Source organism: Coenobita brevimanus, chromosome 46, assembly GCF_032717465.1.
Source record: "Coenobita brevimanus isolate Jiangsu-jjx chromosome 46, ASM3271746v2, whole genome shotgun sequence".
Taxonomy (NCBI): Eukaryota; Metazoa; Arthropoda; class Malacostraca; order Decapoda; family Coenobitidae; genus Coenobita; species Coenobita brevimanus.
Window position 1 is genome coordinate 10,764,158 of NC_136999.1, and position 23,265 is coordinate 10,787,422.

At 40.9% G+C, this 23,265-nt stretch overlaps 1 protein-coding gene across 1 annotated transcript in view; it reads left to right on the forward strand.

Moving 5' to 3' along the window:
- LOC145398628 (2-oxoadipate dehydrogenase complex component E1) overlaps positions 1–23,265 on the forward strand; it is a 148,455-nt gene that overhangs the window by 27,501 nt on the left and 97,689 nt on the right. The window contains exons 10-14 of the mRNA XM_080271438.1: positions 9,113–9,248; positions 10,698–10,829; positions 16,593–16,713; positions 21,548–21,624; positions 22,534–22,753. Of these exons, the coding sequence (XP_080127564.1) occupies positions 9,113–9,248; positions 10,698–10,829; positions 16,593–16,713; positions 21,548–21,624; positions 22,534–22,753 (686 nt within the window). The remainder of the gene's footprint in view (positions 1–9,112; positions 9,249–10,697; positions 10,830–16,592; positions 16,714–21,547; positions 21,625–22,533; positions 22,754–23,265) is intronic.

Genomic DNA, 23,265 nt, shown 5'->3' on the forward strand with positions numbered 1-23,265 from the left:
TCTACTGATAAAGCAGATCTCTTCACTTAGACTTTCTTCTCCAATTCCACTTTAGACGATTCCGGTGCTGTTCCTCCATCACTTCCCCCCTCTGACTTTCTCATGGCTAACATTAAAATTTCTTCAGCTGATGTATTTTCTGCCATTGCTGGCCTCAGTTCTAATAAGGCATATGGGCCTGATGGAGTCCCTCCTGTTGTTCTCAAGAACTGTGCTTCTGTGCTTACACCCTGCCTAGGCAAACTCTTTCGCCTTTGTCTGTCAACTTGTACCTTTCTGTCTTGCTGGAAGTTTGCTCTCATTCAGCCAGTCCCAAAGAAGGGTGACCATTCCCAACCCTCTAACTATCGTCCAATTGCTTTAACATCCTGTATCTCAAAAGTTTTTGAGTCTATTCTTAATGGAAAAATTTTAAAGCATCTTTCCTATCACAACCTTCTTTCTGATCGTCAGTATGGGTTCCGTCAGGGACGCTCCACAGGCGATCTTCTCACCTACCTTTCAGGCTCCTGGTCATCCTCCTTTCGGGACTTTGGCGAAAACTTTGCCATTGCACTTGACATCTCAAAGGCTTTCGATCGAGTCTGGCATAAATCTTTAATTTCCAAACTGCCCTCTTACGGTTTCTATCCTTCTATCTGTGCCTTCATCTCTAGCTTCCTTTCTCGTCGTTCTATAGCCGCTGTTGTAGACGGCTATCGTTCTTCTCCTAGATCTGTTAACAGTGGTGTTCCTCAGGGCTCTGTCCTATCACCAGCTCTCTTCCTTTTATTCATCAATGATCTAAGCTGTACATCTAACCCTATCCACTCATACACTGATGACTCCACCCTTCACCTTTCCATTCGATTCCCACAATGTCCATCTCAGCAGTTACTTCAACAGGCAAGGGATGAGGCTATGGCACACCTAATGTCTGACTTGGCTCGTATCTCTGACTGGGGTAAAAATAATCTGGTGGTTTTTAATGCATCAAAGACTCAGTTTTTGCACCTATCAACCTGACAAAATCTTCCACAGGTATACCCACCTATGTTTAATAATACTCAACTTAATCCTGCATCATCGTTGAACATGCTTGGGGTTTCATTTGCTCGGGACTTCGCTTGGAAAGATCGTATTACATCTCTTGTAAAATTTGCTTCCAAGAGATTGGGTGTGCTAAGCTGACTCCGTTCCTTCTTTGCCCCTGCACAATTGTTGACTCTATACAGGGGTTTTATCCGCCCCTGTGTGGAGTACAACTCTCGTGTGTGGGGAGGCTCCCCACATACAGCTCTTCTCAATAGGGTGGAGTCAAAGGCTTTTCGTCTCAACTCTCCCCCTCTTACTGACTCCCTTCAACCTCTGTCTCTTCGCCGCAATGTTGCATCTTTATCTCCATTCTATCTCAACTTCAGTGGTCACTGTTCCTCTGAACTGGCTGCATGCATTCCTCCACTTCAACGACGGGTGCGTAGCACCCGTCTAGCAGCAAACTCTCACCCCTTTTCTGTCCAACTCTCTAATGCAAGAGTTATCCGTTACTCCCAGTCCTTCATTTATGCAACAGGTCAACTCTGGAACTGTCTCCCTCTGTCTTTATTTCCTGCTTCCTATGATCTCCAGTCTTTCAAACGCAGTGTGTCAAGGCATCTCGAAATGAATTGATCTTGAATTTGGCTCTCCTGTATTTTGTTTTTCTCTTGGAAGGAACAGTTTTGCAGGCTCATTGCCTTTGGTTCCTTCTTCCCCACATAAAAAAGAAAAAAAATTGATTTTCTTCATCAGAAGAAATCCTGGAAGTCAAACGGTTAATGAATGTAAGTTAGGAACCACCAAGTTTGGCAAGAGCCCCTTCAGTCAGATGATGTACATTTTCATTTCCCTCCTACCATCTCATAGTGATTTTATTTAGCTTAGGAGATACTTGTGCCTGAAGGGGTTAGATACAGTCTCCCTTAACCCCTCGGCTGCATGTAGCATTCCGGAAATGCCGATCAGTAGACTGCAGCATATATTCCGGAAGAGCTGTGTGAAATATTGTGAACTTTTCGGTCATTTTTCACTTCTACTGCATGGCTGTGATTGATGAGTGGGTCTTAAATCATCAGTGTGGAGTGTAAACTTTGTCAGACTAAAATGTTACAATGTTTAGTTAGATATTAGTGGGTCAAAACACTTGATGAAATGGATTTTTTTTTTTTTTCCTTCACTCTCATCTTAAATGTCGGGACCAACTGCCTAGCCCCGGGCTCCCACTCTCCTCATGGGGCAATGTAGGATTGGATGATGGATGGATTTTTTTTTTTTTTTTTTACCTGATTTCCTGCACCACGGACCTAGGAAATGTTTAAGGCCGCCGCAGCCTAGGGGTTAACTTTACTAGAGGACATCACAGAGTTTAATAAAAATGTTGAAGTAGCGTGAATAAAACAAACATTGTGTCCCCTGATTGAAGGTGTTCATGTAAGAGAGAGACCATTAAGTTAAGCATTAATATAAAATGCACGTATTTGTGTTTATATGTATACAGTATATATATATATATATATACAATACCCTCGCGTCCAACACGTGTTTGTCCAGCACGATTCGCGTCCAGCACGGGGAGCAAAAAATTAGTACGATTTAATTCAATTTGATTACTGTAACGTCGGTGCATTAGCATAACACGCACGGAGCTCCGAGAAGTGGACGAAATCCGCAGAGTTCGCCTCTAGCACGATCACCCCCGGTCCAACACGGTCATACTGGATGTTCCTGTGATGCTGACGGCCAATCAAAACTTCTGATCAAGTTGCCTCCCCCACCCGCTATCGTGACGTGATCGTGATGTCGTCCAATCAAAAATGCTTCTGCTCTCACGTGATGTTTTGTTTAAATTTCTCCCGCCACAGTGCCACTCAGTCGCATAATTCGCATTGGAAGGTGCTTTTTTCTCATTGCATTTTCTGCCCTTGCAACTGCATTTTATCCTGCTCATGATGCCTAGGAAGCCTTCTGAGATCCCCAAGAAGCGGCGGCACCTCCCTCAGGCCACCAAGCTAGAAATCATCCGAGAGGAAGAAGAAAAGGGAGAGGAAAGTGGACATTGCCAAGGCCTACGATGTGAATGAAGCCAGCGTGAGGACCATAATAAAAAACCAAGACAAGATCCTGGCAGCAGTGAAGGCTTACGGAGTGCTAGGACAGGCAGAAGCAGGACTTTCCATGGATGTGGATGAGGATAGTGATTCTAAGAGTGATTTCGCAGGATTTATGAGAGAGGTTGAAGAGGAGCAGCAGCCATTACCCGCTAGTGACACCAGCAGCCATCCTCCGGGGACCCAGTAGGACTACGTACAGCCTCGGATACCACCTTCCATTCCCAGAAAGCCCACCAACATTATCCTAAAAGGTTAGTTATCATTCATAGTACAGCACCATTTATTATAATTACATTAGTACCAATATATGTAAAGGTATATGGTAGGTATTTAGGATGACTTTTCCTAGGGTTGCTGACATAATTCATTTTTCCCCATAAGCTCTGTTGTTTGTCCAACACGTTTTTGGTCCAACACGGGACCCATGGACGCGAGGGTACTGTATATATACAGTATATATATATATATATATATATATATATATATATATAATATCATCATCATCATCATCAGCCATTTGAGTATCCACTGCAATATATATATATATATATATATATATATATATACAGTATATATATATATATACAGGTAAGCCCTTAATTCACGCGAGGGTTACGTTCCCAGACCCTTCGCGTATGTGGTAAATTCGCGTATACATTTTGCCCTTGTGTGCACATAATTACGCATGTCTACTAAGTATATTACATCTGAATAATACTGTTTATGCATTATAATACACCTTATAAACTAGCATAAAGTATGAAAAACAACAAAAATGTAAGAAATTTAACACTGAAACCTGAGAAGCACAAGCGTAGGTGGAGACACTTCAGCAGTCTGGTGCACAAACCCTCACTGCCTCCCATATGCTACATTCTCCCTTCTTTATTGTCCAGACAGTTGACTCATTCACCCCAAACACACGGTTCCAAGCCAGTTCACAGGCGTAGGTGAAGACACTTTAGCACAGTCTGGTGCACTAGCCCTCACTGACTCCCGTGTGCTACGTTCTGTCTTCTTTATTGTAAGAACAGTTGACTCACCCCAAACACATGGTTCAGAGACAATTCACCATGAAGTCAATTCACCATCGAAACATGGATGATTCTGTCATTCTATAATAATACTTATTATTGATTAATTAATACTTTAATAACTAATTTTCAGGTAGATTTTATATCTCATATAAGTAAAAAACTAGTGTACTGTACTTGCTAAATAAACTGGTATGTAAATAAATGATGGGGAATCGTCCTGACAGGGAATTGTCGCCGACATTCCTCCCTTAAGTTTGTCCAACACTTTAACTTTCTCTGTCAGCAACATCACTTTACGAGTCCATTTTGATGTGTTACCATATGCATCACCAGCACTATGCTTAGGCCCCAGGTTGGCAGACAAGGCAAGCAATCACTGGAAGGCAGAAAAATAAGCCACAAATAACGATTCGCGAGTCATGCATGGTTCGACCGTCGGATTCAAACTGACTGTGTGGACCGACCTTCCGCACACACACACACACACACACACACACACATATGTATGCACACAGGCAACAGGTAGGCATTTTTATATTTTATTTATTTCTCTTGTACATTAAAATGATTTATTTGAATACTATAATTTTATGTTTTAATTATTGTACGAAATTTGTGGATAACCGAAATCGCGTGAAAAAAGTTCGCGTGAATTAAGGGCTTACCTGTATATATATATATATATATATATATATATATATATATATATATACACCGGCATATATTTACTGTATATATGTATGTATAGTGAGAGGGTTAAAGTCCAATAATTTTGATAAGCAGAAAAATTTCACTTCCAGTCACTTTGATAAGCATAAAAGATTTACTATCTTGATTATTACTTTATTCAATACTATTGACATATTAATGCTGTTGTAGAAAGATATCCTCCTTATTACTTTATTTCTAACAACAGATGATTATTCAACTTCATTGAGCTCCCTAGTAATCATATAAGTAAATCCCATAGCATTTTTTTTTTTTTTTTATTCATACCACCACCAAAGTTATGTTATTTGCACAAAGTAAGGCATCAAACTGGAGGATTTAGACATATCCTTCATTAACCTCTGTTGCCTGAGAGATCTTTCCTAAAATGGAATAAAATCATCAGTAGATAACACGAAGAATGCAAATAAGATGTCTTCGCATTGAAGGGGTTAATGGGGGCTATATCTAAGTAAGTTATTTATATATTTTGGTAAAAAATATAAGAACAGGTATCTGCTATACCTAGCTATAGCTTAACCACTTCAATCCAGTGAATTGTTTATATTCTTTTTAAAATAAAACCACCTCCAGATTAAATTAAGAAGGATCCCTGTTACTGAAAGGTTCAGTGAAGGCTATCCGGCCCTTCCAGGTTGAAAACTGAACCCCCCCTGGGGGTAGAGGGGCATTTCAAGAATACTCCCTCGGTATCCCTGCTTGTCGTAAAAGGCGACTAAAAGGGTTGGCGGAGGGTTAGTGCCCCTCCCCGGAAAACAACTAACTAAAAAGACAAACAAGAAGTCTCGGACAAGGACTGACCAAACGATGATGACCCAGGGCTGGACAAAGGACTTGGTAATGGCAACATGGAATGTAAGAGGAGCGAATGATGAGGTGAAAGAGAGAGAGATCGTCCAGGTGCTTGAGGGTGCGAAAGTGGATGTATGTGGAATAAATGAAACAAAATGAAGAGGAGAAAGTGTGAGAGAATGGGAGTATGGATGGGGTATATGTGCAGGAGTAGGTGAGAATGAGAGGGCAAAGGAAGGTGTATGTATAGTTGTGAGTAAAAGATGGAAGAAGAGCATAAGACAGTATGGATCACTTGGGTCAAGGATTGTATGGGTAAGGTTGAAAGTTGGAATACAAATGTGGGCGATTGTGTGTGTGTATGCACCAACGCAGGATCGTGCTAGCAGAGTGAGAGAAGAGTTCTGGACAAATGTGGAAGTGTGCATGGAAAAGTTTGGAAGGAATGAGAGAGTGTTTTTGATCGGTGATATGAGTGGTAAAGTAGGGAATGTAAAGGTGGATGGAATAGTTGGTGAGTGGGGTGTGCCTGCTGAGATAGATGAGAATGGCAGTGCGTTAGTGGACATTTGTGCTGGGAGGGGGTTGGTGATAGCCAATACCCTCTTCAGGCATAAAATGATCCACAGGTATACATGGCAAGTGATGAGAAGGGTGGGTGGTGAACTGAATGAAAGGAAGGCATTGATTGATTATATGTGTGTGGATGAAAGGATGTGAAGATGTGTAATGGATGCAAGAGCTTATAGAGGTTGGGGGAGTGGACTTTCTGACCACTACTTGGTGGTGGCCAGAATTAGGATCCAAGTTAGATGGAGAAATAGAAGAAGGGAAAGACAAGAGGAAGGAGTAGTTGCAAGGAGGGTGGAAAGGTTACAAGAGGATGAGAAAAAGGCAGAGTATAAGAGAGAAGTGGAGGAACGATTGGGCAAATATGAATTGGAGCAGATGGAGGACGTGGAAAGTGTGTGCAGGATATTTACAGAAGAAATATGTGCAGCATGTGATGTGGTGTGTGGGAGGAAGAGAAGACGGAGGGGGGTGCAAGGAACAGCGTGGTGGACTGAAGAGGTGAGACAGGCTGTGGCACAAAAGAAGAAACCATACAATGAATGGATGAGAAACAGGGGCGTGGAAGAAGTTGAGAGGCGGAAGAGAGAGTTATATGTAGAAGGAAAGAGAGGGGTGAAAAGATTAGTAAGAGAGAGTAAGAAGAGAGTGGATGAGGAATATGGAGGGAATTTGAGTGTAAAGTGGAGGGACTGTAAGAAAATGTTCTGGAAAGAGGTGAAGAGAGTAAGACGGGGTGGAAGTGAGGTTAGCAGGGGAGTGAAAGATAAAAATGGTAAATTACTAGTGGAGAAGGGAGAAAAAGTGAGCAGATGGAGAGAACACTTTAAGGAATTGTTGAACATAGAGGATGGAAGTAATGTGGGTATAAGTGGCTGGGGAATGGCTGGGAGAAGGAGGGAGGTGAGAAGACAGGAAGAAATCAGTAGGATAGAAGTTGTGGAAGCAATGAAGAAAGTTAAATTGGGGAAGGCCCCAGGAATTGATGGAGTGTATTGTGAATTGCTGAAGCATGGAGGAGAGATAGTAGTAGAATGGATGTGGAAGATGTGCAGATTGGCCTGGGAGGAAGGTAGAGTCCCGGAGGATTGGAAGTCAGGTATAATTATTCCCTTGTACAATGGGGAGGGTAGTCAAATGGTGGGTGACAGAGTGACTTGGAGGCGTTTTGTCTGCGGCCACCCTTTGCGGGATTAGGGCTTCGGGCTATAGATAGATAGATAGATAGACAAAGGAAAAGGGGAAAAAAAAGTGTGTGGTAATCACAGGGGCATTTGTCTTCTTAGTATAATAGGAAAAGTGTATGGTAGGATACTTATTGACAGAGTTAGAGAAAGAACAGAGGAATTAGTTGGAGAGGAACAGGGAGGCTCTAGGAAGGGAAAAGGTTGTGTCGATAAGATATTCATTCTTAGATCTTCAGTGGAAAAGTTTCTAGAGAAGGGAAAGAAGTTGTATGCGGCTTTCATGGATTTGGAGAAAGCGTATGACAGGGTGGATAGACAAGGATCGTGGAAAGTATTAAGAATGTATGGAGTAGATGGGAAGTTGTTGAATCCTGTGAAGAGTATGTATGATGGTGCTAAGGCTGCAGTGCGTGTGGATGGTGAACTGAGTGAATTTTTCTCTTTGAAGGTTGGGTTGAAACAGGGATGTGTCATGTCTCCATGGTTGTTCAATCTGTACATGGATGGGGTAATAAAAGAGGTACAAGGTAGGGTAGTGGATGTTGGAGTGACCCTGGTGAGAGAGGATAGTGTTTGGAAACTCCCTGTACTGTTGTTTGCAGATGATACTGTGTTGTTGAGTGAAGACGAAGGAGAGCTGCAAGGCTTGGTGGATGAGTTTGGGAGAGTGTGTAAGAACCGGAATCTAAAGGTGAATGTAGGGAAGAGTAAAGTGATGGTCTTTGAGAGAGGCGAAGTCAGTGAATGTACAGCGAGGTTGGATGGTGAGGAATTGGAAAATGAGAGTACATTTAAGTACTTGGGTAGTGTGATGAGTAAGGATGGAGGTTTGGAGGGTGAAGTGCTTGAAAGGGTACAGCAGGGAAGAAAGGTTGCTGTTCTTTGAAGTCAGTGATAAGAAACAGGGAAGTGAGCATGGAAATGAAAAAGTTACTACATGACAGTATTGTGATACCAACTCTAATGTATGGAAGTGAAGCTTGGACGTTGTTGGAAGAACACAAGTCAAGAGTGAGAGCAGTGGAAATGAGTTATTTAAGAGGAGCCTGTGGAGTCACATGGAGAGACAGGCTGACGAATGAGGATATAAAGGAGCGTTGTGGTGTGGATGTGGATGTGATAGAAAGCATTATGGGGAACACACTGAGGTGGTTTGGCCATGTGGAGAGGATGGAGGGTGAAAGACTGACAAGGAGAGTGTATGTGAGTGAGGTGGAGGGGGGAAGAGGGAGGGGGAGGCCGAGGATGAGATGGAGGGATGGGGTGGAGAGGTATATGAGAGAGGGGGGTGTAAGTTGGAAGCAGGGCAGTGAAATGACAGGGGACAGGGCGACGTGGAGGCGATTTGTTTGTGGCCACCCCAAACTGGCTTGAGGCATCTGGCAATAGTTAGACATCATTATAGTGCAGAGGTTTAATGTGGCTGAGGTTTACCATCTCTCCATATTGAATGTTGAGCAGTAACAAGAAATTAACAAAATAATATACGTGTTGTCACAAAGTAGTGTTGTGGAAAAGTGTAAAGCCTTATCATTGCCATATTTGTCATTGGGCAGTAAGTATCTGCAAAGTGACAAAAATCTTTGTGATGTTAAGCTGGATGAACTCCCATACAGTAAACAGAGGGTGCTTGAACCCGCCCATATTCATGTATTACATCCATCTGCAGGAGTGTTCCGGACATTTATGCAGATGGATTGGTGGAGTGTGGGCTATTACAACGTGAGCAAGTTTTAAAGATTGTGGCTGATCACACTGCATACCTAACTGAGCAGTTCAAATTGGTGGATTCATATGTGCCTGAGGTACAGTATTATGAAAGATTTGATTAGATGGTGAATGAATGAATGAATAATGGTCTTGTCTTGTGTGTGTGTGTGTGTGTGCGTGCGTGCATGTGCGTGCGCGCGCGTGCATGCATGTGTGTGTGCGCGCACATGCAAGCGGGTGTACTCGTACATGCATGCATTCATGCAGTTATAATGACAAATTATTATTTACTGTATCTTTCTTTAAACAGTATTTCATAAGGTAAAATGAACCTGTATTAACACATTCAGAATTAACTAGCATATGGCACTGAAGAAAACTGCCTAGCCCCCATTTCAGAGTCCTGGGATTGATTTCCAGCACAGTGTTGGCATTATATTAGTATATATTATAAGGATTGAAATATGTGTAATTGCATAGCTAGACTTTGATGCAGGCAGGGAGATCAAGGGTGGGCCTTCTTGCTGTGTACTGATGTAGTGCTTTAACCTTATTGCCTTCAAACAATTTTTAGATGCCTGGTTGTCTAGTGAGTACGGGCACTCTAATTAGATCTGGCCTTTGAGGATCTCATTCTGAGGGGTGATTTGGATAATGTAGTGCACAGAGTGCCACTGAGGGGTAGGCAACTGGTCACCGTCACCTTAAATGCTTGGACTGAGTAGCTGACCATGGACTTTGCTCTTAATAAGGCAGTGCTGAATTGGATGATGGATGGATGGATAGCATAGCCAAAAACTTTTTCCCATTTGAGATATGATTCACCCAAGAAAGAGTCAGTATTTTTTTGCATTTGTAACTGTCATCATGGTGGTAGGTGGTGGCAGCCATCATCATCCTCTCACTTGATGCAGTGCTGCCTGCTTCTTCCTTAACTTTTATATATATTTTTTTCTCCTGTGTCTGCCCTCTTCTCTTCCTATTTCTCCTCTCCTTCCTCTCACCACCCTTCAGAGGAGAAGTAGATTTCGGGGTGTGCTACTGGTCTTAAGGGTGTAGGGTAGACATATTATCCTAGATTTGGGTTCCTACAGTTCAGATGGGGTAATACAGTAGCTAAGTCCTTCATATATGTGTGGGATGGGCTCTCAAAATACAAGAACTTTCTTCATATATCCAATACTGTAAGTTGGAGGAAGCTAGTAAATCAGGTTTGTTGGTAACACTGAAACCTTAATAGGCAGTTTTTCTGTAGTTTACTGGGGACTTAATAGCTTAGGAAGGTTGCTAGTATCTCTTCCGTAGCAATTTATTTTGCACCATCCCACTCTGTTAATTGTTCTTTATGACTTTGTAATATTGACACTGATTGCATAAATATACAAGAGGTTATTCATGTGCCGTTGCAGAATTACCATGTCAGGACGAGGCCCTAGGAAGCCTCCTAAACGTATGAGAATACAAGCTAAAGACGGAGTGTACAGAGTTAAATGATAGATAGGTTGCTACATAAAAATGTGTTTGCTGAATACTATTTTTCCCAGGCAACACACTTGGAGAAGCAGTGGAAGGGATTAACTCAAGCACCTGGATGTGTGGAGGTGTGGGATACTGGTGTAGAGCTGTCAGCTCTCAAATACTTAGGTGCAAAGTCAGTGGAAACTCCAGAAAATTTTGTAAGTTCATTTACAGTACTTTAATTTTTAGTGTACTTTTCTTATTGTAATTTGATTCAGATTATATCAGTTCTTGCATGATGCAGCAGTACTCTAATAAATTGAGTATTGTAGCTAGAGTTGATTAACCCTCCATTCTCATGGTATATTAGAAAATTATATGAGATTTAAGGTATAATGTAATTAATGTTAAACTGATGCATGCATGTTAGGGCAATAATAAGTTAAGGACTGGTAGTGTTTGTTGATGCTCAGATTATAAGTAGCTATGTTGGATTTTGTAAGAATGCATGTGTTCGTGTAGTGGATTTATTTTCATTTAAAATGCATCCTTGGTACTTTATTTTTCATCTTTCCCATTCAGTGTTTTGCTTTTTTTTCCACGAAGGTACTTTTTAAAATTTGTTTAATAATGAATTGCTCTCTTTGATGTGGCATGTATGATTGGCATTGTCAAGAGAGCTCAGCAGTGTTACTTGAATATGGTTCTGCAGTGTAAGTTTCTTAATCAGATATGTACAGTAAACCCCAGTTATTTTTATGGGGCAAGGTCTGGGAAGTACCATGAGTCCACAAAACTGCTAATATCGTTTGCAGACTTTGAGAGCTAGTTAAAACTCAAGGCTACATGCTGTAAGTTAAGAACTTACATAAAAGTTCACCACAACCCAAACAAATACAGTACATAACTTTAGTCACGGAATAATCAAGGGAGTGTATGCACAGAATCCACAAATGGTGAGGGTATACTGTATCTGGGGTATAGGAACGTGATTTATATCCAGGAGCTCGGTAAATAGAACAAGTTTTTGCCATATAAATACTTCTTAATTTATCTCTGCTGTCATGCAGTGGAAATACCAGTTAAAAAGAGAGGTTACCTCTCTCAGCAACCAGTGCCAGGATTTTGTAGTTTATAAAATTCATCATAGGCCTAGATTTCATGAAATGCAGATAGGGCTGGAGAAGCTCTCTTCAAGTTTCTAATGAAGTGTGTGTGTATGGAATTTGTGGTACATAGGTAATTCCCACTGTGCATCAAAATCTTCCTGGTTGAGAATAGATTTGAAGAGCTTGAATTTCCACACCTGAAAGTGCCAGTCTTAGTCTCCTAGGCCTAATTGTTACCACGAAACAGCCAGTCAAATATTATAAAAGTACCCCCTAACAGTAAGCGAGAAAAAAGGGGAAAAATTGGGTGGAATCCTAATTTTTGCTAGAGAACCTTACCAAAATCAATGTAAAGTATGTTTCTGTTGATGAAACTAGGTGTAGAGGTCAACATGACAGTTAAAAAAAAAAAAAAAAAAAAAAAAAAAATCCCAGACTTGAAATATTTGGCAAAAACCTAATTTTCACTAAAGAACCTTACCAGAATCAATGAAATCAATGGAAAATATGTTTCTGTTGATGAAACTAGATGCAGGAGTCAGCATGATGGTAAAAAAAAAAGAAAAAAAAAAATGATGAGAGTAGACAAACAGGCTGATCATGGCAGGGAAATTACTACGTCATATTCAGGACAAAGAATAGGGAGGGAGGTGGAGGTGGGATGGGGTGTCTCTGGTGGGGGTGAGGGGGGATGAGACACACCCCCAATGTGGGGAAGGTGGTGTGGGAATCTCTGGTGGGGGTGAGGGGGGACAAGACACATCCCTAATATGGGGAAGGTGGTGTGAGGGGTATTATGACAGGAGGAAACATACACAGAGTGATCATAGCAAGGAGATTCTCGCATCATTCAATATAAAAGGGAGGTGGAGGGAGGTGGATGAGAAGGGGGGCTGGGGAGGTGAGCAGGCATGAGACACCCCCCCCTCCCATACATTGTAGATGTGGTATTGGTGAGTACAGTAGTTTGGATGAGAGGGGACAGAGCTGGCTGTATTCAATCAGCCAGAGGGAGGTGGAGAAGTGGCTGAGGGGGGGGTCCCCCACAGGCCTGGTGATGGGATGGGAACTTTTCCACCACCTCATCCCCAAGTTCTGATTGGGTAGGAACCATTTACATCATAAAAAGGGCTGGCTTTATGCTCACCAGTTTTTGACGGACCTACAATTGTCAGTCATAGGACTGTACGTGGTAAACTTGCAGACTGACAATCGTCAGTCATAGTACTCTTGGGGTTAAGCATGCTGTGACAATCTTTCTTCCAGCTCATTAACTTATGTATGTGTCCTGTTTTGTTCTAAGGGTCTTCCCTCTTAATAACCGGTAAACTTAAGGAGACGGAGATTCACCTTGGTATAGAGGACTAGTGACTGCTTGTATTACTGAAGAACCTTTGGATGGCTAGTCTGTACACTGAGCTGCTTCACATGAAGAAGACAGTTGGAAGATTTTCTTGTGTGTCATCATATCACCCACATGAACATGATACTAATGGGAAGACTTGAAGCTACCTATGACATTGTCCCTGGGAATCCAGGTGCCAGGTGCTGCCACAGTTTATATGGATCAGTCACATATAATTCTGTCTCATGTCAGTTGACTGCATATGTTATGGTACCTGGACAACACATCAGCTATAGAGAACTAGGTTTGTTGCTTTTCTTTATCTATCATGAGGAACCCTTGGACAGCACCTCAGTCATAGCTTGTATAGAATGCCTGGGGTCATCTAGATCCGAGTCCCTCCTCTGTCTGGCTGAGGTCATTTACCACAGCACATAGCTATATACAATCTCCCACATCCCCAAAGTCCACAATCTATAATATTAGTGAATGCCCTCTCCAGAGGCAAGCTAACTTTTGGCAGCTAGTTCCTGTCCAGTGACATGTTCAAGGAGCACATGCAACAGTGACATGTTCAAGGAGCACATGCAACAATATACCTCTCTCCATCCATCCATCCATCCATATCCAGTCCTATGTTGCCGCATTAGGAGCGTAGAAGCCTGGGGCTAGGCAAGTTGTTCTTGACATTTAAGTTGAGAATGACTAGCCTCACTCATCTCTGAGTGGCATTACGTGAGCAATAAACCCCAACCCCCCCTTGGATATAAACCTACACAGGCTCAATCCAATTGGAGCACCTTAATTACCCACTAAACCACCAGGCACCATAATTTGGTTATATGGTTACCACCCAGAGTAGTAAATCATTTCCTGGTGTGCTGAAAACCATTTGGCTTGTCTCTCAGTGTAGAGTTATCCATAGACAGAAGAAAGAGGAAAGAGTGAAGGAAAGAAAGGCAGAAGAGGGAGTGTAAAGTCACCCATAGGCAGAAGGAAGAGGAAAGAATGAAGGAAAGAAAGACAGAAGAGGAAGGAAGGAAGAGAGGAAAGGGCAGACATCCAAAGTAGCACTACATTGAGTGAGTGAGTGGATGGTGAGCACCCCCACCTACCACAGACCTCACTGGCCTAATTGCCTCATTATCCAGTACCAAACAGAGTTTCCAGTCACCCCAGCCTATAGGTGTCTCACATGGACTGACCACTTGGGGAACCTTTGGAATACCTGGCAGTTAGAGGAATAACTGAAATTTTCTGTATCTTTTCCCATCAGCTACAGTATGTACAACACAAATCATAAATCGGCTCCAGTACTACTCAGGGAAGGTACAGTACTGTATTTTCATTGCTTCCTGATGGTCCTTCTTACCATGATGCAACCCCCTGCTTTTGCTGTGCAGCCATCTACCCAGGTTACATTTTACCAGCCTCCCTGCATTCCTTCACTCACAGTTAACAAAAATCCTTGAACTTAATGCTTGAAGTATAATAGAGACAGTTCTTCACTAAAGAATGACATTATTGCTGCTGCTCCCCATATCACCATGTTTCGGCACAAAGACATACACAGTAGCTCTTTTAGCAGCTCTGGAATGTCACACAATCTGCATCAAGGGATGTTGCCACATGGTGGGAACCACCCATATTTTGGGAAATTCAGTGTGCAGACATTGCAGTGAAAACTTTTGGATTGTTTTTCCCTCCTCTTACTGTATTCATCATAGACAAGAATACCAAACCTTCAGCTTTTGTGAGTCAGTCTCCCTGGCCTCCACAAAGTGCTGGTATTGGCTGTAGATTAGGATAATATCTCAGTGTAGTGGGTGTTTCCATCTCTTTCAATATTAAAATTTTCATAGCACTTGATTTTACTGAAGGTAGGATCTTTTTAAAGAGTAGTACTTGTAATTGAACCTCCATTAAAACATAGGATTTTGCCAATTAAAGGATGAAAATTTCGTCAGAAATAATGATTTAGCTCTCACCATATGCAAAATGCATGAATTAGGGCTTTGGTGCAGATGACAAGTTGTGACTTGCTTATTTGATTTTAGTGACAAGCAAACAATGTAATGAAAATAATTTCATCCAAAGCAAAAGGTGAAACTACTGTATTCTGGACAGTGGTGAATACCATCTGCATTTAATATCGTTTTCATCAAAAGCAGCTCAGTTAAAACACAGTCATTTTGCTCAGACACATTCTACACCTTAGTGTGGACACCAGCTGTATTAGTTATATTTCATGTTTGAAGTTGCTGATATATTAAGGTGATGTATTTGTATAGTTGGCTTTCAAAATAATTGCTGCTTCTATCTCTCTGTCTATTGCCAGATTCCACAATCCTGTAAGGGGTGGCCATTTGACTTTGAGTTATTTGTTTTACGGGGAGGGACACTAACCCTCCACCAACCCACTTCCTGACACGTAGGGAGCACGTATGGTTTGGTTATATGGTTACCACCCAGTGTTGTAAATGGTTTCTTGGCTTGCAGGAAACCATTTGGCTTGTCACTCAAAGTAAAGCCACCTGTAAAGGAAAGAAAAGCAATGAGAAGTGACAGGAAAGATGGTAGAAATAGGAAGAGAGGAGGGCAGGCACAGAAAAAGAATGATAAAGGCTAAGGAAGAAGTAGGCGCACTACATCAAGTGAGTGGATGATGGTCGCCACCACCTACCACCAAATTGCTACTTGCTCAGAAATATTAATGCACTTGACTAGTGCAGCACAACCCCAAATGCAACATCCTAGGATTAGTTTATTTTCTTGGTTCAGAAAACACACTAAGCTGAGCCATATGTTAATTGTACCCGATATAGATGATTCTTGGAAGATACACATGGGTAGCATCACCACTGCTGCTAGAAATCAGGACAAAAATCTAAAGTAAGATTCACAGTGCTCACCATCCACAGACTCGATGTAGTGCTGCTCATGGGTGACTGCCCTTTCCTCTCCTCCTTCCTTCTTTCCTTCCTTCCTCTTCTGTCTTTCTTTCCTTCATTCTTTCCACTTCTTTCTGTCTGTGGGTGACTCTACACTGAGTGACAAACCAAATGGTTTCCCGTACACCAGGAAACCATTTACTGCACTGGGTGGTAACCACATAACCAAATCATGGCACGTGGTGGTTTAGTAGGTAATTAAGGGTCTCCAGTCAGATTGAGCCTATGCAGGCTTATATCCAAGGGGTGGTTGGGGTTTATTGCTTACATAATGCCACTCAGCGACGAGTGAGGCTCGTCACTCTCATCTTAAATGTCAGGACCAACTTGTCTAGCCCCAGGCTCCCATGCTTCTCATGGGGCAACACAAGGTTAGATGATGATGAAGATTCTCAGGAGTTAATATGTCCCAGTCCCACTGTACTGAGGTAAAATGTCAAACAACCAACTGGGAGTGAAAACTAGTGCCATTAAAAGATTTCAGTGCACTTTGACTACAAACTAAAGAGTGACCAACATTATATATTTGGATGATAGATGGTGGAGGAGAATAATGGTGTGTTTTAACACCAACAGAATGTCCACAAGCAGCTTAGAAAAAGTCACATTGCTGCCCGGTTGGAAAAGCTGAATGAAGGTCGCGGGCTGGACTGGGCAACGGCTGAAGCTTTGGCTTTTGGCTCCTTGTTGCAGCAAGGTTGGACCAGCATTGTCCTGTCACCCTGTGCATAAGATTGTGGCCTTAGGTGACAGATGATAAAACTAGATCGCCAATTAGAAAACATAGTGTGACCTGTTACTAATATATTCCCTAAGAAACTAATACTGGAGTGTGCACAGTAACCGCCAGTACTAAGTGTATGCAGGATGGATATCTTTTCTGTCATATCTGTGATTCCAGTAATTTCTCTTTTACTTAGTTTTGACATGCATTCTTTTGCTTTTGCCCTGCATGTACACCTGTGTAAATTTAGAGAGAGAAAGGGGGAGCAAGCTTGTTATGTATTTAGTGAATCCATTCCAGGAATGCACTGTATAGGTGGTACTTGTACATATGAAAAGTAAATTCTATTCTTGCCCCCAACCAAAATTTACCTTTTTCCATAACATCCTATAGAACACATCCCCTTCTCAGCACTTTCCTCCTGTTACCCATATATCTGTCTGAAACCACAAGAAATTGTTGTTTATTAGGAATTAGAAGCTTTTGAATTTTTTAGTGCCACCACCACTCTTAACACCGTCACCATACTACCACAAATTTCAAGCCATTGATTTTTCATCACAACAGATTATTGGGCGTGGACAGATTATAAGAAATACAAACAGGATTGTTGCACATGGAAGAGGCACAGACAGATTATAACAAATACAAACAGGAATGTTGCACATGCTAGAGGTAACAGGCTTTTCATTCATTGCTTCCTCATTTACAGGCACCCTTCAATAAGAAGTTTAATTCTCAGTTGGATTATGTGGTTTTTCAGTTTATTCTTATTACTTATGGTCAGGTTTATTCAGCTTGGAGATATTTTTCAAATTGAAGGAATTAGAAATAGCCTGTTATTTTCTTTCACTGATAGAGTGCTTTCTCAGACAGAATATAATCTTAAAAATAGGAAGGATAAACAAAAAACTATTCCTTTCATTCAAAGAGTTAAGCTTCTTATTAAGCTGCTTGTGACATAACCCAGTTAGTAGAATTTATGGAGGGAGGATCACCCCAGGTTCATGAGATCTTTGGACACATTGCTTTTTTTGTATACAGTGGTTAGAATCTCTCACAAGGCCTGATGACTGTCCCCCAGGGCCCTCAGTGACTTTTTCACTCATCCAAAATGAGCATTGGATTAGGCAACTCGCATTCCGCCCACACCTTGCTCCCCGTCATCCATCATAGCTTGTGTATGCTATATCTCAGTAACCCTGCATCCTTTAAACGTAATCATAGCCCCAAGGTATAGGCATTTGCAAAGCCCTGGCCTAATGATATTCAAGGTTTTAGGTCCCTCCACCCTCTCAGCACCTCCCCTCATGTGCATCATATCCTGTAGATGCCATATTCTGTAAATGGGTAGCACAACCTTACACACATTGTAGGTCAGTTGTAAGAGTCCAGCCTATTAATTTGTAAGGTTCAGTATAGTTTGCTGTTGTAGGAAAACACTGTGGGGTTACACCATCATTTGAAAGTTGGTGAACAGATTGAGGGTTGTATGCTAAGTGTCAATGAAGATTTTTTAACACCTCTTCCTTATCGATTTTTTCTGCACATTACACCACTATATCCTCTTGTATATTATTGATGCATTTTGTCAGTATTAAAATGATATAAAGGACACACAAGATAGTTACAGTATAATATACAAAATAAATAACTAAGGAAAAAGTGCTATGTAGCCTCTTATGCCACATAAAGGACAGCCTGTGAATCTGGTTCCAAAATTGTTTTGGAAGCCATGATCTACCGAGTTAATACAGTACACCCATATTCATTTTATCATGAGCTTGGTAATACTTTGACCCTTTATCACCTTGGGTGGGGAAATCAAGAGTAATACTTCTCAGTCATTTAGGACATGAATCAGAAGAGAAGGAAGACACAATTCTGTCTCCTTTTCTCCCTCCCTGTGTTGTAGGAGCTTTAGGGTGCTCGCATTAAAAGTGGTGGGGCCTTGGGTTGCTTCTTTCTTGTGTAGGAGCTTTAGGGTGCTTGCATTAAAAGTGTTGGGGCCTGGAGTTGCTTCTTTCTTGTAGCCAGTAGCAGTCAATAGATTTGAAAGTTGAATGATGATTGTGGTTGTAACAACATGCTCTGGTCAGTGGGCATTATCATTGCATTTTTGTAACTCAAGCACTTGTACAGTACCATATTGCATGAGCTTATATGTGTCAGATCTGCAGTAGGGTTAGTATGCTTTGATGTTGAATCAGCTGAGCCTTTTGTAGGTATGTAGTGATATACTGAATAGGATATGACTATATTTTGTCTACCATATCTTGTTGGAGATTTTCATAATTTTGCAGGTTTTCCTGTAGCTTTGTGGCAGATAAGAGACTGCTCTGCAGCATTTCCGTAGCACTTTGTGTTTAGCATCATATTCTTCTGTTAATCTCCTGTTATGGCTTATCATTTGGCATGGAGAGATGGCATTTTTTAGGCCAAGTTAAAGTGGACAGTGTATAATCGTATAATTTGTATCTTTTGTAAAGGCTTCAACATGCATGCATGTTTTGTCCTTGTCACCTAATGATGGCTGTCCATGCTGCTCGATCTCTGACTTCCTTCTTCTTCAGGTCTTGATCCCTGAGGTCACACTCTGTGACCTTGTCTTAGGTCCTTTTTGGTCTGCCTCTCAGAACCCTACACATAACGTTCATACTTTTCACCTGCTGCACCAAATTGTCTTCCATCCTCTCAACATGCCCAGACCTTCTCAATCTACTGCTCCCAGTCACAACACTAATACATTACAGTCCCATTCTTCAGCCACAATCCTACTCCCTACAGGCCTCGTATTGAAGGATGCGCTACTCATCCATCTAATCATTGTCATTTCTGTACATTTGAGCCTACAAATATTCTTTTCCTTTATTGTCCAGGTCTCACTACCATACAGCATTACACTCCGAACACATGCTGCATGCAAAGATCTGTTAATATGTAAAGAGAGCCCTCTCAGTGTTAGGAGAGGCAGCAGCTCCTTGAACTTCCTCCAACCACTCCTTGCCCTAGCCACAGAGGTATCTCCAACCCCAACTCCACCACATAATATGTCCTGAATAACATAACACCTCCGCTCACTCAAGACACTTTCAGGCATGATCAGTCCTTTCATGCCTGGCGGTTTCTACATGCTCTCTCTGATACACCATACACATGAAATCAGCATTATTTTGCTGTCTGCCTTTATTACCACTACATCTCACCAGCCCTGGGTATCATCACTTTTCTTTTATCCCCATTTATTCTCAAACTTTTGTGCCTCATGTGCAGTAATGATTTAGATGATAAACATATTATCTTTCTTATTGTAAATGTACTGTGCATGCTTTGTAGAAGCTAACCAGATCATTGTTATATATTACTTGTTAAATAATAAGTGCTGGATGACACAACTTGATTAATATATACCTTCAACTAAATTAATGTTGTATACTATTTGTTAAATAAGTGATGGATGACATGACTGGATTATTACCTTCAACCCCTTGATTTATTATTAATTCTACCATCAGATGATCTTATTCACATTAGGATTGACTTTCTGAATTGGAGGAGTTAGATTCAGCTTTAATAAACCCCATCACTATGAAAGACCAGTCCTCACTTGAATTATAATATCTGGAAGTAATGAAAATAAACTTTAAAATATGTCATATGATGCAAGGGATTATGAACTGTGTTTCATTATGAAGAGGGACTTTATATTAAAATATTAATTGTTAGCACCTAATATAATTCGGTTGGTTATTACTATCAGCTACGTCTGCACAGTAAGAAGAATTGTCTTGCTGTCACACTAACTTTTTTCTCAGTAATAGCATACTCAGATGCTGAATGCGCTTGAATGAGTTGCATAAAATTGTGCTAAATAAGATTGCTGTAATCATTCAGCCAGAGAATGTTACCTTCACAGTATTCTTGCAATATCCAGACAATTTTATTTAGTATGGAATGCATCTTTATTTTATTATTATTATTATTTTTATTATTATTATTATTATTATTTCTTCACTGAAGATGTTCCATATAACGTTAATTTATCTCTCCACGAAAAGAGGTCTCTCAAAGTGTAAATAAAATCATCTGGAAGTAGGAAGAATATGTCAATAAAATATCATCATCTGACAGAAAGAGTTAAAAATGAGTCAACAAATGACCATTGAACCGTTTTACTACCCTCCAGCCCTTACATGTCTCTGGCACCTGCTGTATCTTAATTAGCATGTGAAGTTTACTGTAAGTTCTTGAGTTTTTTACAGGAAAGGGTTCTCTTCACTTCAATGATGTATTTTTTCAGTTTAATCAGGCAGACAACTGGCAATTTTATTCAGTTTCAGAAGGATCCTTGGTAGCTAAGGGGGTTACTTAAGGTTATATTTAACTCTTTTGCATTGAAAAATCTCCCCCAAGATTAACATAATCACTTAGTGATGTCAGAAAGTAAAATGAAAAAGATGCCATTGTAGTGAAGGGATTAATGAGGATGATATGCTGTTCATGTACTTGGTACTTTGTATACAGTAGTATATATATTCTTGTAGAGTCAGAGAAAAATTTATCCAATTACTGTTTGCAACTTTCCTCTCTGATGCATCATATCAAAGAGTCATCTTAGGGTAGATAAACATACCAGGTCACTCTCATCTTTGGAATATTAGCCATTAGAGGAAAGTGACAAGTAAGGGAAATGAATGTCCCAGACTGCATGTGTGTCATTTTTAACATAACAAACTTTGAGTTGAATGATATCAGTACTGTATTGTCATTGGATAAAATAAGGTGATATGCATTTTCATTCCTCAAGGGTTCAGTGTGCGACTGTGTGGTCAAGATGTCGGACGTGGAACTTTTTCGCAGCGCCACTGTATGTTAGTGGACCAGGTACTGTATTTATAAACACACAAGTTAAGCTTAAGTTGTGTATTGAATTGATAATTCAGTATATTCTGTACATGTATTTTAACTTGCACAGCTACCAAAAAGTGCACAAATGAAATGACTGAATACTAAAGTTAAAAAAAAAAAAAATGTTAACAGTTGATTATTACATAGACTCATAATGTTAATTGGTTAACCCCTTCAGTAAGGTGATGAATATTTTAGCCTATTCTTGCTACCTCCAGACAGTTTATTTAACTTTGAGAAGACCTCTAGCTATGATGCTGTTAATTGAAGGGAATTTCTAATCCCTCCAGTTCAAAAAATCCCTCCTAATCTGATTGAAGTACAGTAATCCCCCGATTATCTGGACATCCCTTATCTGAACAATCCTTTTTCCAAACGCTATGATCTGTCTGTTTGAAACATTATTCGTACATTTTTCCATTTTACCCGGACAAAATGCTTGCGTCCGGGTGGAAATTATGGCCAGACGAACATTTGTCCCGGCTGGGGCTGTTTTTTTAATGCTTTTTTCATGTCACTGCAGGGTATCACCCTGCAGTTTCAATTACTTGTCTTTGATGATGGGTCTGCTTGACCATGGTAATTGCTTGGGTGTGGTTTATAGGACTACTTGACCGGATAGAGTAGTGTAAATCTCCAGGAATAAATATTGTATAATGTACTGTAGTGCCCTTTACAGTGACTTTCAGAGTTAGGGTATGAATGAAGAGGGGCCAGGGGAGAAGTCCATTATTCAGATGGATCCACTATCCGGACATGTCCTTGGCTCTATTACGTTGGATAATTGATGAGTTACGGTATTGTGCTCTGCAGATAGCAAGAATAAACTTCAAAATACTGTAGTGGAGTGAAGAGTTTAAGGTTCTTTATAAAATAATCCCACAGGACACAGATGAGATGTACATTCCTCTCAACAACATCAGTGACCATCAGGATGCTCACCTCGAGGTTGTCAACAGTATACTCTCAGAAGAGGCTGTGTTAGGATTTGAGTATGGAGTATCAGTGGAGAGCCCTAATACCCTCTGCGTCTGGGAAGCACAGTTTGGAGATTTCTATAATGGTGCTCAAATAATGATAGACACGTTTGTGTCAAGTGGTGAAGGTATGTCAACCATGTTTGAACCACATAGTTGCAGTTTGTAAATTGAGTATATATTGTAATTAAATTGTCAATTTAATAATATTGTACAGTACACCAGAGGTGAAACATATAACATTCTTTGCTCTCACTATCTGTGCAGGGTGTCTGAGGACTTGATGTGCTAATTTCAGGAGGTGATACTGGGGCTGCTGATGTTTAGCAAAAAATGATTATGTATATCAACATAGGGCAAATTTTCTGTGGTGACAGAGTTACAGATACTTATGACCTTATGGATAAATTATTGCACATAAAGACATTGGTAATTTTAGTTCCCTAAGGGTACAGCCACACTGGACATGGCAAATGGGGAGACTTGAGCTGGGAGTGATGAGGTGACATAAAACTCATAAAATCATATGTGGGTGGCCACACTGAATGAGCTGGGAGGTTTGTTGCTTCACTCACCCATTATGCTCGTCACTACGCGATGCAGCATGTTCCAAAATGTCATGCACTGCCTAGTGACATCC